Source organism: Copadichromis virginalis, linkage group LG5 (genome assembly GCF_057382275.1).
Source record: "Copadichromis virginalis isolate Kocher_CV1m ecotype Utaka linkage group LG5, C_Virginalis_male_GT1.1, whole genome shotgun sequence".
NCBI classification, from domain to species: domain Eukaryota; kingdom Metazoa; phylum Chordata; class Actinopteri; order Cichliformes; family Cichlidae; genus Copadichromis; species Copadichromis virginalis.
The window spans coordinates 26,605,923-26,622,425 of NC_140622.1; the positions used below are offsets into that span (position 1 = coordinate 26,605,923).

Consider the following 16,503-nt stretch of genomic DNA (forward strand, 5'->3'; position numbering starts at 1 on the left):
ACTGAACTTTTGGCCAGTTGTTTACACTACATCATTCGTGTACACAGAACATGCAAATAGAAATGATTCTTCAACATTTTCATACAGTGTTTTGATCAGACACCTTGCCTGAACTTTGTGAATTAGATCAAAGCAAAAACCTTCTTTGATTTATGTAACTTCCCTGAGTTAATATGCAACCTTTCACCAAAAAGCAACTTGCAAGATATTTTTAGTGCTGATATGATGTATTTCACTGAGACTCTCCCCAGCACACTGTTGGTTATTTCATAAACCAAACAAATATAATCAGTTTTTCCAGTTCTTTGTCTTTTGTTCTAAGCACACACATATGGATACTAAACAGCTCTCCAAAGCCCTTTAGCTAATCACTGCCACACTGCAAGGAAACATCTAAATATAGCAAGTCTTGTCTCAATACATATTTACTTTTTTTTTTTTCATCCGAAATAAGAGAACATTTCATTTTTAAGCTTATTAATTAACAGTTCTCTTCTGCAGCATTTGGCTCAGCATCAAGCGGTTCATTTTTAAAAGTTAAACAATGCTATATATATTCTACACAAACCTTTAACTATAATGTTTTAAAATTGCTCTTACAGATCAGCACTGAACAACATAAATGGAACTTTAGTTAGGTTTATTCAAATTACATCATCCTGTATTCTGCTGAAGCCACTGTTTACATAATTGGATGTGTTTGGAGAAACAGAGAAATATAGAAAATTCTGTAACATTTATGCATTCACAGATTTTAAATATTTACAAATTGATTACGGGCAAATGATTTACAAGGATTACCATTGTAAGTTATTCAGCTTTGATGCATCAGATCTCATTATTCCTGTGAAATGCATGGGTATCCTCTTGAACCACATTTCCATTTGACCAGCTTAACAGAGTTCAACGTATTCAGTATTTCTCACCATGATCACAGAAGCTTGAAAAAAATGTAAATGGTTTTTTACTCCTCTGAAGACATTACTTTATGCTCATTTTTAAAAAGCTATATAAGAGCAAAAGGCTCTCATCTGCTACACTTGATTTAATGCAGCAGACAAAAAAGAATTTGGATCAGCATTACAGCAAATTCTTTTCTTTTCAGAAGCTTGGCTACTGTTCTTTATCCAAACTTACATAAGGACTGTAAATTTTTTGAATAATTATTGCTTAACATGTCAGTTTATTCTTAAAGAAATAATGTTAAGATTCTTGGAGTGTATATTCTAAAACTGTGGTACTTAGTAGATATGTTGTTAATGAAAACAAGTTTAGTTAGCATAATTTAATTAGATTATTTATATTATATTAAGTCCTGCTGAGGCTCATGAAAATGCTATTGCGTGTGCAGATACTTAGTCATAGATGACAAATTTAATTGTTTTCTTCATGGTGGTACAATTTGCAGTTCAAAGTATCACAACTCCATAAGATTTACCCTAATATACAGGCCATTTAAAGATGAGGATTCATCCCTTGAGGATGTTGTTGACCCCAACATAACATTGTCAACCAATAAAAAAGAAGACAAGAAAAAATGGGTGGTTTTCCTGTGACTGAATTGAGGTTTTTGTTGGTTTTGTTTTTGCTGGTTTGCTTTTTTGCATTCAGCCCGTGATTACAGGTAGTTTTGGCAACCATCTGGTTGCCCAAATGTTCATCGTGCAATACCCTTAACCTCCAGGTAACCTATTATACTCACAAGGTGATCAAAAGTGGTTGATTGTTTGGAGATCCCACTGTATCCAGGAACCTGTTTCCATACAGACTTTCTGGCTTGGACTGGCTACAAAAACTGTCAGACAGATTGGCGAAGGTTTGAAACTAATTGCAGTCTAATTTGTCAATTCAGACAGATTGCCAATCCTTTGCAATTAAATTGCAGTGAGTGCAAGTAATCTGCCATGTGTCTCTTTGCAATGTGGGACTCAATACAACTAGTTGACAATTGGATGTCTTCTAGTTATATTCCTATATTACAGCAAGGTTGCTGAATGCCTGAGTGCCTTTGCAGTTACATTTACAGAAACTACGTCATTGTTTTGCCAACTTGACACCATTCAGTTTTAAACTAATGGCTGACTGACTCGTATTATTTTTAATATTATAATCTTATTGCCATTTTATCACAAAAGCCAACAAAGACAGAAACTGACTGTGAGTGGTTGCAGACCTGATCCCTATCTTCAAAGCGACCCTTTCAAAGGCAGCAAAATTGTAAGTACATAAAACATGGTCGCAGCAATGTTGTTCATGCTGTTGTTTATTGTTTTCCCTCGTGTGAATGTACTTGTTAGAACTGTAAATTTCAATTTCCCACATTATACATTATTTTGTAAAATAAGATTAATTTAAAGAAAAAAATAACTGCCTGTGACTCTGAGAAGTTCAATGTCACAAACACTTATTTTATTATATTATGCTCTTTCAATACCCTTAGGCGAGGTCAGGAATCCAGAGCACACTGGGGTGGTGCATGCGGATGTCTAAACACTCTGAGTATTTCATCCCTATGCACTTCTTTACCCATGAGACTCTTGCAGTCTGATGCCCCGGTCCACTGTGGCTGCCTACTTGTTTTCCACAGGAAACAAACAATGTCCTGCAACTTTTTTCACATGTAACACATTGCACTTCAAATATGGGAAAGATATTCTACATCTGCATCTCATAGTAAACAGAGACAGATGATATCCATGAAATGGACACTGGGGAGGCTCTCATCAGTGTATGTAGTAACAAGGCTTCAAGCTACTCGTGAGAATTGGAGAACTATCCATATCAAATCGCAGACTGCTACTTCTGGTCATTGACATTTTAAACTCACTAGACTGTATACTTGAAGGACAGGAATTCAAGTTAAATGTTCAACAGATGGAGGTAAGTGAGTTCCCAAACTGTGAGGTAATCATAGTTTGAAACTATTTCAAAACATGCTAACAGTGAAACTATTTGCATGCATGTTTAACTGAAGACTGACTTCTATTCTTGGCTACAATAGTTCAGGAAGGAAGTAACACCTTAAAAGACACTTGGCTTCAAAGGAAGTAAAAATGAATGGGGAATGTAACTGTTTTGCAATAACAATGAGTGTTAAATGTCTTATCTTACTCCTGAAAGAAAATCAAAAAACTGTTATTAACATTTTCAGTTGCGTTCAAAAGTTTACATACATCATAGGCATGAGTGTCATGGTAATTTGGGGCTTTTTTTTTTTTTATTACTTTTCCATCCATCCATCCATCCATGTAGTTTCTTCCACTTGTCTGGGCCACAGCTCAGTACCTCTTTCAGCTCATCTGGGACAACAATAGGGTGTTCCCAAGTCGGCCAAGAGATGTAATTTTTCCAGCATTTTTTGGGTCTTATCCCGTGACCTCTTCCTGGTAGGATATACCTGGTAGCATCAGATGTCCAAACCACCTCATCTAGCTCCTTTTAATCTGGAGGAGTAGTGTCTGTATGCTGAAACCCCTCTCACTTGACTGAACTCCTCAATCTCGAAGTCAAAAGTCAGCCATAACTAACTTCCAGTGTTTACATCCACAATCTCATTCTTTCCTTTACTACCCGTAGTTCGAGACCATTGGTGAGCGTAGAGACCTAAAGCAACCAGAAAATCAATAGCTTTGCTTTAACACTCAGCTTTCTCTTCACCACAATGTCTGGTGTCATCCGTGACATCCGTGTCACTGCAGATGCAGCCCCAAACCATCTGTCAAGCTGCCCTTTTCCTCTCCCCTCTCAAGCACACCACCTACAGACTCCAAGAAGGCTAGGTACGCTGAACTGGCGTTTGGTGCATAAATGCAAATGAGAATCAGGACCCATTCTCTGACCCAAAGGCCTAGGGAAGCACTCGTTTGTCCACTGGTAAAAAAAAAAACAACAACAACACAACCCTGTGCTGTGGTATCCCACGAATACGCACCCCTTCCTGCTGCCTCCAGTCAACTCCAGACTAGAACAGAGTCCAGCCTCTCTCTACAACACTGGTTCCAGAGTCTAAGTTGTGTGTTGAGGTGAACCTAACTATATCTAGCTTGTATTTCTCAACCACATACAAAGCTCAGGCACCCTCCTTCCATCAGAGAGCCACCTCCTCTGGCTGCCTCCAGGGTGGGGCTGATCATTTTTTCTCTTTTTCATAGGAGTTGTCTGATTCAGTCTTCATCAGGGTCCTCACCCAGGAACAACTTGCCTTGGGAGTTCCTGCCAACAACAGAGACCCTGGGATAAGCACCAGAGAAAGTCCTTAATTAAAATTGGTAAAAAAATTAAAAATCCTCTGACAGACCCATAAATACTACTTAAAGTTTAAAGAAACAACAGAGGTGATCCTCATCCCTAGGTTTGTCACGGAGAGTGATTTGTGCAGATTTAAAAATTAAGAACTAGTAAATGTTTGGCCTCATGGAAAATATGAACTTTTGGCCAGAATAACCTGCTGTGTCCTCTACATCATGAAATCATCATTTCTTAAGCCCAAGGCATGTTAAGCTGGAAAAAAAGATTGAAAAAAAGGTTTAATTTGAGATTGAGAGGAGAATTTTCTCTTTATATCCAGGTCCATTCCTCCCAGCTCAGGAAACAGAAAACCTGCATTTTTCCGTAAGCATATTAGTTCCAGTGATAGATCTTGATTCTCACTGAATGAGAAATTAATCGCTGTGACCTGGCACAAGTGTTTTGGCACATTGACGTCTGCCTCCAGTCAGCAGGTATTATCTGAGTGTTTCTTCATCTTCCTCATGGGCCAGAGTTCCCATTGGATTTTTTTTTATCAGGCTCATATATATCTCCTGACAGTTACCTCAGCATCTTTAACTTATTGAAGTAAAATATAGCAGCGCCAGGGAGCAGATGCCAGAGGGTTACTTACTCCACCATGTCCCACTGATTGAAAACAGATCTCTCACACCAGAGGGGGAAGAGGAGACAAAGGCAGTGTAGTAAGACTCATGCTGTTCACATTTGATTTCCAGTTGTATTGGCTGTGTGCAGGCAGGATGAGGACGCAAACGCAAGCTCACGGAGGCAGGAATGAACTCAAAACACAGTTTTATTGCTGACGGAAGTTAAGGCGATACAAAATAATATGAAACTAAACTGGGAAGTCATAAAGGAACTGACTCACAAGGAAACACACAGAGGGGCACACAGTCATGAGGGAGAACGCTAGGGGTGGGGGAAAAAATCGATACTGTGTAGTATCGTGATATTTTGTTTGCTAATAATGTATCGATACAGGGACAGCAGAAGTCGATATTTTGTTACAAAAAAAGGTTTTGTGCTCTGACTTCAGAGCATGTTGATCAGCTCCTTTTTCTGAGCAAGGATCCTGACATTCCTTCACTGTCCAAATGTGTTTAACTTTTTTTTGGCAGCAATAAACATGACAGTTTACTTATTTTAATTTAAGACATGTTTTATTTTAATTAAGTTTAAAACTTTTTTATTTAATGTAAAATCATATTTTGTTTTAATTCACTTTAAAATTCTTCGGTTGCTGAAGGGGCTGCATAGTTTTCATAAATTGCATAGTTCAGAATAGCTATAATTGTACCAGATGGTTGCATTCAGTTAAGTTGGACTAGACTGTAATACAAACCGTTCAGTTTGTCAACAATAAAACTGACTGAAATGAGAGAAAAACTGAGTGCGAGACTTTGATATTAGATAAAATGAATATTGATAAAGTTTACCTTTATGTACAGAATCTGAATATCGCAAAATATTTTAAAAAAATTGCAATAATATCGTATCGTGCGTTAAGTATTGTGATAATATCGTATCGTGGGATGTATGGTGATTCCCACCTCTAGAGAACGCGACACTGAACTGAGGGAGACGCGGCCATAAATACACAGAGGGTTAACGAGGGAAGTGGGACACACGGGGAACACAGCTGACACAGATAATCGTAATGAGACAGGGCAGGATGTCATGGTCCGCGGCCCGGCGTCCGGGGTGCTGCTGGGATGTCCACGCCCACGAGCGTGGCTGCTAACCCCACACCTGCATCCCATCCCAGGCGATCACCAGGTGGACTATTTAATCCTGCCCTACCTGCTGCTCCACGCCAGTCCGTAGTCGCCTCTCAGCGGTAACGTACGCCTGCGGAAAAGAACTCGTGTGACAAACTCTCCATCGGACCTAACCCTGTTTTTCTTTCCCTGTGTGCCCAGATCACAACTCGGCGTGTTTTTTTCGAGCCACCTGCCTGTCCACCTGTCCGCCTGGGATTCGGTTCACATTCAGCTTCGCCGTCTCGACCCCTTTTGGAGCTCCACCCCCCTCTGGTTCACTCGGCCCGGCTATCACCGTGAGACGCACACTCCACCTTCCCTCATATGCTGCCTTTTTTCCGCACCCCAGTAATCTGTCTCTCTTTTTGTTTTACAGCCTCTCACAGCCCCGCTCTCGGCGTTCCCTGTGCGGTCCCTCGGTTTCGTCTGGTTTCACCCGTTGTTTTTCTGGCTACCCTCACGGGACACCTTTAGTTTCAATAAAAATTACTTTCTTTATTCGCTCATACCCTCGTGTGTGTGTTCTGCTACTGGGTCCTGCCTGCGCTCGGAACTTCGGTTCATGACAGTACGGACTGGCCAGTATGGACCCAGCAGATCCACTCCGCTCCGCTATTAATAAACAGGGCGCTATCCTCGGTCGCCACGATCAGCAGCTCCAGTCTCTCCAAGACCGTTGTCAAGAGCTCAGTGACACTCAGAATAAATTACAAACTAGGCCGTCCGACCCCGTGCACCGCGGCGTGTCGCCTCCGCCGCTGGAACCCTTCCACGGGGAGCTAGACCTGTGTGGGGGGTTCCTTTTCCAGTGCTCCTTATTTTTCAGTCGCACGCCTGACGCGTTCCCCACGGATACTGCTAAGATCTCCCACTTCGTGGGATTGTTACGGGGGCGTGCTCTAGCATGGGCTGAAGCCTACTTAAGTTCTCACCCCATTCGTGATTGCGATTACGATGACTTCCTGGAGGAGTTCCAGGCTACGTTTGCCCCTCCGGTATCGGAGGACGATGCCGCGCAGAAGTTGCTGGGGCTCCGTCAGGGGCGGCGCAGTATTGCGGAGTACCTAGTTGAATTCCGTACTCGAGCGGTCGCCGTGGGTTGGCCCGATTCGGCTCTTCGTGGGGTTTTTTTACGGTCGTTAAATGACCAGATGAAGGACCAACTGGCTTTTCACGAGGAGACCAGATCCTTTGATGAATTGGCCTCCCTCTCCCGTAGGATTGACAGACGCTTGCGGGAGAGGGATGCCGAGCGGCGATCTAAACCTATGGGCTCCGTATTGCGCCCCGGGTTTCGCGTTTCTCCGCCCCCGCCCCCAGCTGCGTGTGCGCGCTCTCCGTCGCCGCCCCCGCCTGAACCCATGCAAATCGGACGCTCTCGGCTTTCTCCGGAGGAGAGGGAACGCCGATTTCGGGCTGGAGAATGTCTGTACTGTGGGAGGCCCGGTCACCGCATCGCTGTTTGCCCGGTCCGCCCAAACGACCCGGCCCACCGGTGAGTCCGGGGATACGGGTGGGCAGCACTCTAAGCACTACTAGACCCCGATTGTTACTGTCCGTTACTATCGTGACTTCTAATCAGACGTTTACATGCCCCGCGTTAGTGGACTCCGGGGCGGAACAGAACCTTATGGATGAGAAGCTGGCTAAGAGGCTAGCTGTGTCTCTTACTCCACTCGAACCGCCCATCCCTGCGTCTACATTAAACAACCAAGTGTTTGCATACATAACTCACCAAACCGCGCCTGTACGGTTAATCACATCAGGTAACCACCAAGAGCAGCTGTCCTTTTTCACTTTTCCTGCTCCTGACACCCCGCTTATCCTAGGCTACCCCTGGTTACAGAGACATAACCCACACATAGATTGGGCCGGAAAAAGTATCGCGAGCTGGAGTGTGTTTTGTCTGGCGAACTGCCTGAGGTCAGCCGTTCCCTCCGCCTCAACGGAACGGAGGCCCGCCCCGCCACCCGCGCCGGACCTCTCTTCCGTGCCCCCCGACTATCACGATCTCCAGCAGGTGTTCAGTAAAGATGAGGCGCTCTCACTCCCGCCTCACCGTCCATATGACTGTGCTATCGATCTGCTCCCGGGAGCTTCGCTGCCCTCTAGCAGATTATACAACCTGTCTCGCCCCGAAAGAGAAACCATGGAGAATTACATCCAGGAGTCACTAACTGCAGGACGTATTAGGCCGTCATCCTCTCCCGTGGCTGCGGGTTTTTTCTTCGTGGGAAAGAAAGACGGGACGCTCCGCCCGTGCATCGATTACAGGGGGCTGAATGACGTCACCGTCAAAAACAAATATCCCCTCCCACTCATTAGTTCTATTTTTAACTCACTCCAGGGAGCTACGGTCTTCACCAAACTAGATCTGCGGAACGCCTACCACCTGGTACGGATACGTGAAGGCGACGAGTGGAAGACCGCCTTCAATACCCCACTAGGGCATTTTGAATATCTAGTGATGCCGTTCGGGTTAACGAACGCCCCGGCGGTTTTTCAAGCCCTAGTCAACGACGTGTTACGGGATTTCCTGAACGTGTTTGTTTTTGTTTACCTGGATGATATTTTGATTTTCTCCAAGACGCTCGAGGACCATCGCATCCATGTGAGGAGCGTGCTACAACGGCTGCTCGAAAATAGACTGTACGTAAAAGCGGAAAAGTGTGAGTTCCACGCCTCATCCATCTCCTTCTTGGGCTACATCCTCGCTGGTGGGCAGGTGAAGACCGACCCGGTGAAGATCAAAGCCATATTGGAATGGCCGGTTCCGGAGACACGAAAGAAGCTTCAGAGCTTCTTGGGGTTTGCGAATTTTTATCGCCGTTTCATTCGAAACTACAGCCAGGTGGCCGCGCCTCTCACCCAACTCACCTCACCCAAGGCGTCTTTCACATGGTCCCCTGAGGCCCACGCAGCCTTCGCTAAATTGAAGCGATTATTCACGTCCACACCCATTCTAACCCATCCTGACTCTTCTAAACAGTTTGTTGTTGAGGTCGACGCATCTGACGCGGGAGTCGGGGCGGTTCTTTCCCAGCGGTCTGGGCCCCTGAACAAACTCCGGCCGTGCGCCTTTTTCTCACGCCGACTCACCCCCGCAGAAAGGAATTACGACATCGGCGACAGGGAACTCCTAGCGGTAAAACTCGCATTGGAGGAATGGCGTCACTGGCTGGAGGGGACCGAACAGCCCTTCGTTATATGGACGGATCATAAAAATCTACTGTACCTTAGAACCGCCAAGAGGTTAAATCCCCGTCAAGCTCGCTGGTCCCTATTCTTCGCCCGTTTCAACTTCACACTCTCCTATCGTCCCGGGTCACGAAACATCAAACCCGATGCGCTCTCCCGTCTGTATTCCCCCGACAGCGAGGCGCCCCCCCCCGCCACCATCCTGCCTGCCTCCTGCGTGGTGGGTGCTCTCACCTGGGAGATTGAGGAGACCATTCGTCAAGCGCTCCCAGGGGACCCTGACCCAGGGACCGGACCGCCGGGACGGCGCTTCGTTCCCGCCGCCGCCCGGGGAGCGGTCATCCACTGGATCCACACAGCACGATTCGCGTGCCACCCGGGCGTGAGCAGAACGGCGCGCCTCCTCAGCAGACACTTCTGGTGGAAATTGCTACTACGGGACGTGAGGGACTACGTGTCTGCCTGTGCCGTCTGCGCTCGTAATAAACCATCCACGAAACATCCCATGGGCCAGCTCCACCCACTCACTACTCCCCACCGGCCCTGGTCTCACATCTCGCTCGACTTTGTTACCGGTCTCCCCACCTCTTCTGGAAAATGTGTCATCCTCACCGTTGTGGATCGGTTTTCTAAGGCCGCCCACTTCGTCCCGCTAGCCAAGCTGCCCTCGGCTGCTGAGACTGCCCAAGCGTTAGTCACGGAAGTCTTCAGGCTCCACGGAATTCCCCTGGACATTGTCTCCGATCGCGGTCCCCAGTTCACCTCACAAGTGTGGAGGACCTTCTGCTCCATTCTCGGCGCCAAGGTCAGTTTGAGTTCCGGTTTCCACCCGCAATCCAATGGGCAAACTGAACGCCTTAATCAGGAGCTGGAGACTATGCTGAGATGCGTAGCCAGTCAAAACCCCTCCTCCTGGGTTACTTACCTGCCCTGGGTGGAGTACGCCCACAATACTCACACCTCGTCCTCCACCGGCTTCTCTCCTTTCGAAGCGTCCCTCGGGTATCAGCCTCCGCTCTTCCCGGAAGAGGACCTGTCCCTCTCCGTCCCGTCGGCCCCTCATCACCTCCGGCGCTGCCAACGTGTGTGGCGCTGCGCTCGCCGCGCCCTCCTGCGCGCAAAGGAACGACAGGCGCACTACGCCGATCGTCGCCGCACCCCAGCCCCTGACTACCAGCCGGGACAGAAGGTTTGGTTGGCTGCTGGGAACATCCCGCTCCGGGGCACGTCCCGCAAACTGGCTCCCCGTTTCATCGGGCCGTACGAAGTGGACCGAGTCATCAACCCGGTGGCAGTCAGGCTCCGGCTTCCGGCCTCTCGGCGTGTGCATCCCACGTTCCATGTATCTCAACTTAAGCCGGTCCGCCTCAGCCCCCTGTGCCCTCCTTCCGAGCCCCCTCCTCCCGCCCGGCTCGTCGGCGGCCATCCGGCCTATGCGGTCCGGCGGATCCTGGATGCGCGCCGGCGCGGGCGCGGCTGGCAGTATCTTGTGGATTGGGAGGGATACGGCCCCGAGGACCGCCTCTGGGTCCCGCGCTCCTTCATTCTGGACCCTCGTCTCATCTCTGCTTTCCGTGCTTCTCTCCGCAGGCGGGGTCCCGGCCGGCCGCCTGGGGGCGACCCTTGAGGGGGGGGTACTGTCATGGTCCGCGGCCCGGCGTCCGGGGTGCTGCTGGGATGTCCACGCCCACGAGCGTGGCTGCTAACCCCACACCTGCATCCCATCCCAGGCGATCACCAGGTGGACTATTTAATCCTGCCCTACCTGCTGCTCCACGCCAGTCCGTAGTCGCCTCTCAGCGGTAACGTACGCCTGCGGAAAAGAACTCGTGTGACAAACTCTCCATCGGACCTAACCCTGTTTTTCTTTCCCTGTGTGCCCAGATCACAACTCGGCGTGTTTTTTTCGAGCCACCTGCCTGTCCACCTGTCCGCCTGGGATTCGGTTCACATTCAGCTTCGCCGTCTCGACCCCTTTTGGAGCTCCACCCCCCTCTGGTTCACTCGGCCCGGCTATCACCGTGAGACGCACACTCCACCTTCCCTCATATGCTGCCTTTTTTCCGCACCCCAGTAATCTGTCTCTCTTTTTGTTTTACAGCCTCTCACAGCCCCGCTCTCGGCGTTCCCTGTGCGGTCCCTCGGTTTCGTCTGGTTTCACCCGTTGTTTTTCTGGCTACCCTCACGGGACACCTTTAGTTTCAATAAAAATTACTTTCTTTATTCGCTCATACCCTCGTGTGTGTGTTCTGCTACTGGGTCCTGCCTGCGCTCGGAACTTCGGTTCATGACACAGGATCGAACACAACATGACACATACTGACGAGAGACTGTCAAAGTAAAACAGGAAGTAAACAGAGGTTCAGACAGGAGGAGAGAGAGCACGGGGAGAGCACAGACATAACGGGCTGGGGAAAACATGGAATAAAACACAAGGAGGGGAAACGAGGGCTCACAGATACACAGAGGGGCACACAGGGGGTAATCAAATAAGGAACATCTTAACAGAACAACCTAGGAACCAAGGCATAAATAAAGAACAAAATACAAAACACACGAAAACTAAGAATACTGGGCCAACATGGCAACAAAAGGTTACTGTAACTGAGAGCAAAAACAGAAACGTTTATTTAATATTGAAAATTAAAAACACCTTCGAACTAAAAATGTGTTCTAACATTGGAAATTAAATTTTCATGTTTTAGGCAGAGTATCATCAAGTCTAAATGATCAAAATATGGACTGTAAAATAGCACGTGATGCTCCAATAAACGTACGTCTCCCTTCTTCACTCAAGTTTCATACGTACTGTTACACTTGTAAGTGGGGGACCTGAATACTGTATTGCCAGGAAATACTTTACTTTGTGCTTGGTTCGACTCTGGTGGCCTTGCTAATCATATAACAACATCAATGAAAAGGCCTTTTGAAATAAGAACCCATAGCCGGAAAGCTGGGTGTTAGTCTACAGGTTGTTCATTCGCTCTTGGCAGGCATTCAGGCCTCAGTTAAGGCCACAATCTGATTATATTCCCACTTTTAATCTCAATAAACACACCTAAGTGAATTAAACTTGACACTGAGTGCTGGTTATGGAAGAAGCAAAACAGACTCATCTTGATCAGGATATGGGGGGAAAAGAGAGTTTTTGCTTTTGAAAAGGTGGAAAGCTAGTATGCTTACTTCTTTTTTGTTTTTTCACTTTTTTTTTCTTTGGAGTTGCGAGACAACTCCAAAGAGTTGTCTCGCAACTCTTTGGATGAAAATAAGTTGTGTGTTTCCCGCAGTGAAGATGACTTCCATGTACTGGGCTGGCCTCTGAGTACACGTGCATATCAATAAAAGGAGACTCTTTGAACCTTTTCAATTCGGCAGAGCATTTCAGTCTCCTTTCAAGGACCCAAGAAGCACAATGTCTCCATCCACAGGACAAATGTGGTCATTGAATGGCTTCTTAAACATTAACCGTGAACCATTACTAATATGTTATAGTTATGAGACATTAATCCAGTGAGAAGATTGTCGCTAGTGCAAAAAGGAACATTCATTATAAAAAATTGAAAAAAAAAACATACTGAGATATCATTGCAGGGATCTGACCATGTGGATCTGACCATCAAATGACTAAAGATAAAATAAAAAGAAAGAAAATACATTTGACACTAATTGACTGTCAGCGCATGTTGCATTATATCTTTCATGTATGTTTGCAGTTTCAAATGTTTTCTTTCAGTGATTATTTAGCCTTTCAGGATGGCACTATAATCCATGCCAGCCAGTAGATGGCCCTGCAACACAACTATAGTTACAGCATTTCCACTGTACATGCATTTAAGTCAAAGTGATTATACATTATGTTGATTTTCATTTCTTACAAAGAAGTAAAGTCACTGCATTACTTACATTTTGTGAGGTGCATTTGCAACACAGCTACTGTTCAATATCGATCATCTACATTGTTTTGTTTTTAACTCAAAATCACCACAGAGACATTGAAGACATTTCTGGGAGGTTTCATTGATTTATTGTTTTACCAATTTCTGTGCAAGGGTAAGAATTACAAAAATCTACACACTAGAGATGATAATATATCCTGTTTCTATCATACAATGTTACTTTTACAAGCGTCCTTTAACAATATGTATATATTCATTCCGATGTACCTATTACACATTAAAGATATACTGATCATCCTCATAAGACGGACCACAAATATCACCAACAGTAAACAAGTTTGGCTAAACGTACGCACAGCCTGCAGTGACCATGTGTACTCTAGACGAGGCTTGACAAGCTTCAATGATGATGTGCTATATCATGTTCCTAGTACAAGTTCATCAAAATGAAAACACAAAACTTACAAATGCAGCACAGTTCCCTGTAGTGTTTTTTGTATAAGTGCATTAGTCATTTGAAGTGTACGAGAGTCTGTTGAGGTAACACAGCTAATCCTTTAATATAGAGAGTTGACAATAATATAAGCTCTTTTTTTTATGTTTGTCTTTATTTCATTGTTTTAATTATAGGCACAGCATATCTATAATGGTCACAACAACTTTCGGTATTATTTGTATTACTGTACTTCAGGTTATTTTGCTACTCTCTGGCCCATTCTGACATTAACAGATGAAGAAAAAAGAGAAAGTAGTTTTGGCTAAGGAAATCACTTACTTTTCTTTTGATATATAAGAATTAAGAAGTAACTTTAGAAACAGATTCCCAGTCCTGACACGGAGTGGACACTATCAAATATTAGAATCACAGTGGGTATATAACAGTCCTGGTCCACTGCTGAGGAAATGTAACAAATGGAGGGAGAAGAGGAGCTGCACTGCTGCCGCCTGACACAACTTTGCCTGACACAGGCTATTGGACAATGAGACTACCATCGCAGTGGCCGTAAACTTGCCAGACTGAAGCAGCAGCACAAGCTGGCAAACTGGTGCCAATTAGGCCCATTTGTGCTTTAGTTGCCAATCAGTCTGCTGCCAGGAGTTTCACCAACACTTTTTTCTTAGCTTTACCCAGCTCCTTACATTTCAAGGTAACATTTGGAGGATTTCATTTAAAGCCACCGTGCATAGAGGTTTTGTATAGAATCTTTTAACGGCTTGGGGCCGAAGCCCATGATAACATTACACAGCTGCAATTTCCTTGGAGCCAGCATCTAGTGGTCATTAGAAAAACTGCAGTTTGAGACAGGTCCACTGTGTTTTCCCCATCCAGCCATGTTGTCTGTCTGTCTGCTTATGCTGTGACGCTGTGGGACAGGCTTGCTGAGACAACTTCTTTCAATATAAATGGTATATAAAAGGAATATTATGAACCACCACCACAGACTAGATGTCTACATGATTAGTGGTGAAATATTCCCTTAAGTATTCTCTTTATAATGGAGCAGGAAACCACTCACAAAGAACACGCTCATGGCATCTTTGTAACCTAATAACATTTCATTGAGATACTTCTCTGTTGTGTTTCAGTAAACAGAAGCATTTTCCAGTGCATCCCTTTACCCAGCATGGCTATTCAGCATGACAGCATTACTATAAAATAATTCTCATAGATTTAAATCCTATTTTTGCGTAACATATCACTGCAGTACAGTACATTGACTTGTTCCCAACACACGTGGAAACAGAGTGGATGTTGTGGGCAGAAACAAGCACCTATCCTACACTACACAAGATTAGTGGTAAATATTCATCGGGTGTCAATGTTTGTTTTGCCGTCCAAAAAAAGGGGAAGGGACATGATGATAATCTGAATCACTCTGTATCCACAGCATTCTTCAACCACTTGTCTGACTGGAGCTACATGTTACCTTGTTTGTCCGAGGAAGAAGAGGAGGTGGATGGTGATGGAGACGGTGCTTTGGGGAAGACCCTGTCAGTGGGAGTAATGCTCGGGCTGCCCAAACCAGACGAACTGGAGCTGCTGGAGCGGTGAGGTCCTTGGCCCTGTCCAATCACAGGAGCCGGTCGAACAGGTCTGACAGGCGGGGGCCTTAAAGGAGCACTTGGTCTACGGACTGACAGAGCGGGCTTAAAAGTGGTCATAGTCTCAGATGAGGAGCTACTACTGCTGCGTCGCTGGGCTGCATCTGGATCCCTGATCACCATGGTATGGAGAGGGCTGGCAGACACCTCCTGCACTCCACCAGGGTGCTTAAGCGGCTCCAATGTGTCGAGCACAACGTCAGGCGCGTGCTTGGCTACATTCTGCCTCTCCAACTCACGCAACTCATGCAGGGCTGTATTCATTGTTTTCTCTATATCCTGAGAAGCATAAGTAGAGGAAAAAACAAAAGACACTGATGTCAAGCAACCAAGCAGAGAGTAGCTAAATCTATTTTAAGTTTTATTCCTCAGAGCTCGAGCCTTTTTATGTGATGGTGGAAAAACTAAACCCAAAATTTTATTTGCCAACTGTGTAATGTTTTGGTACCCATCAAAGAGCTAATGATGCACATAATATTTAGGAATGGTAGCGAGAATTGAGATTTTTTTCCTCCTTAATTTTGCCTCGATACAGTTATGATTTTTCAGATGAAGCTATAAAAGGAAGCTCCCTTTTTAGAGAAGCCATACATATAGGATAGTTGTATACGTACATGTTTGTTATACAATAAAATAAGAAAAGTCTATATTAAAAACTGCATGTGCTTTTAAGGATTTTAATCACCTCAGCGAGTGCCTCGGTCTCAAGAGCCTTGTGGTCTCCTAAACTTGCATGCCGGGTGGTGCTTGGTGATGATCTTTGAGAGTGGCTGTCGACAAACGCCTTTCTATCAGGGTGGCTGATGCAGCCAGCACTGCCAAATGTGGTGAGACGGCGTTTCTCGGGACTGTCAGTTAGACCCCTGCTGACAGCTATTTTGTGTGGACTCTGGGGGCGAGGCATAACCCTGGGGGGTAGATCAGCAGCTCTGGTGGGGCTCAGGCTGTCGGCGCCATTCCTATGGCGTGGAGCTGCAGCGCCATCTGATCGCACTCGCACCCTAAAAAGAGGCGATGAAATTGATATTTAATTCGTGAATAGTTTCAGTTTCTTTGCTCTGGATAAATATTCAATGTCCTTCCTCTCTCAAGTCCATCCCAAATATCTAACTGTTACTACCTTCCTAATGCTGGTCCAAAGCGGTTCTCAGGTGTGTGTTCACAAGGAGACTGACGCTCATTCCTTGATGAGGTTCTGTCATCGTGGTGCGGCCCACTGCTGGTCTCACTCTCAGTCCGATGAATGCTCTCTGAGAACGCGTCGTCCCTGATACAGA

General features: G+C 45.8%; 2 protein-coding genes across 3 annotated transcripts in view; one reads left to right on the top strand and one right to left on the bottom strand.

Annotated features, from left to right (window-relative positions):
* The first annotated feature begins 5,947 nt into the window (after positions 1–5,947).
* Positions 5,948–6,535, top strand: LOC146709890 (uncharacterized). The gene is made up of 3 exons (XM_085457083.1): positions 5,948–6,106; positions 6,189–6,325; positions 6,406–6,535. Exons 1-3 carry the CDS (start codon positions 5,982–5,984, stop codon positions 6,501–6,503), a joined length of 360 nt encoding a protein of 119 aa, XP_085313209.1. The 5' UTR covers positions 5,948–5,981; the 3' UTR covers positions 6,504–6,535.
* Positions 6,536–13,755: 7,220 nt separating this feature from the next.
* Positions 13,756–16,503, bottom strand: part of LOC146709891 (SLIT-ROBO Rho GTPase-activating protein 3-like) — a 36,769-nt gene continuing 34,021 nt past the window's right edge. For both annotated transcript variants that reach the window (XM_085457085.1, XM_085457084.1), the window contains exons 20-22: positions 16,347–16,493; positions 15,912–16,227; positions 13,756–15,505 (exon numbers count right to left, since the gene is read on the bottom strand). In XM_085457085.1, the coding sequence (XP_085313211.1) occupies positions 15,041–15,505; positions 15,912–16,227; positions 16,347–16,493 (928 nt within the window). In that variant the 3' untranslated portion in view covers positions 13,756–15,040. The remainder of the gene's footprint in view (positions 15,506–15,911; positions 16,228–16,346; positions 16,494–16,503) is intronic.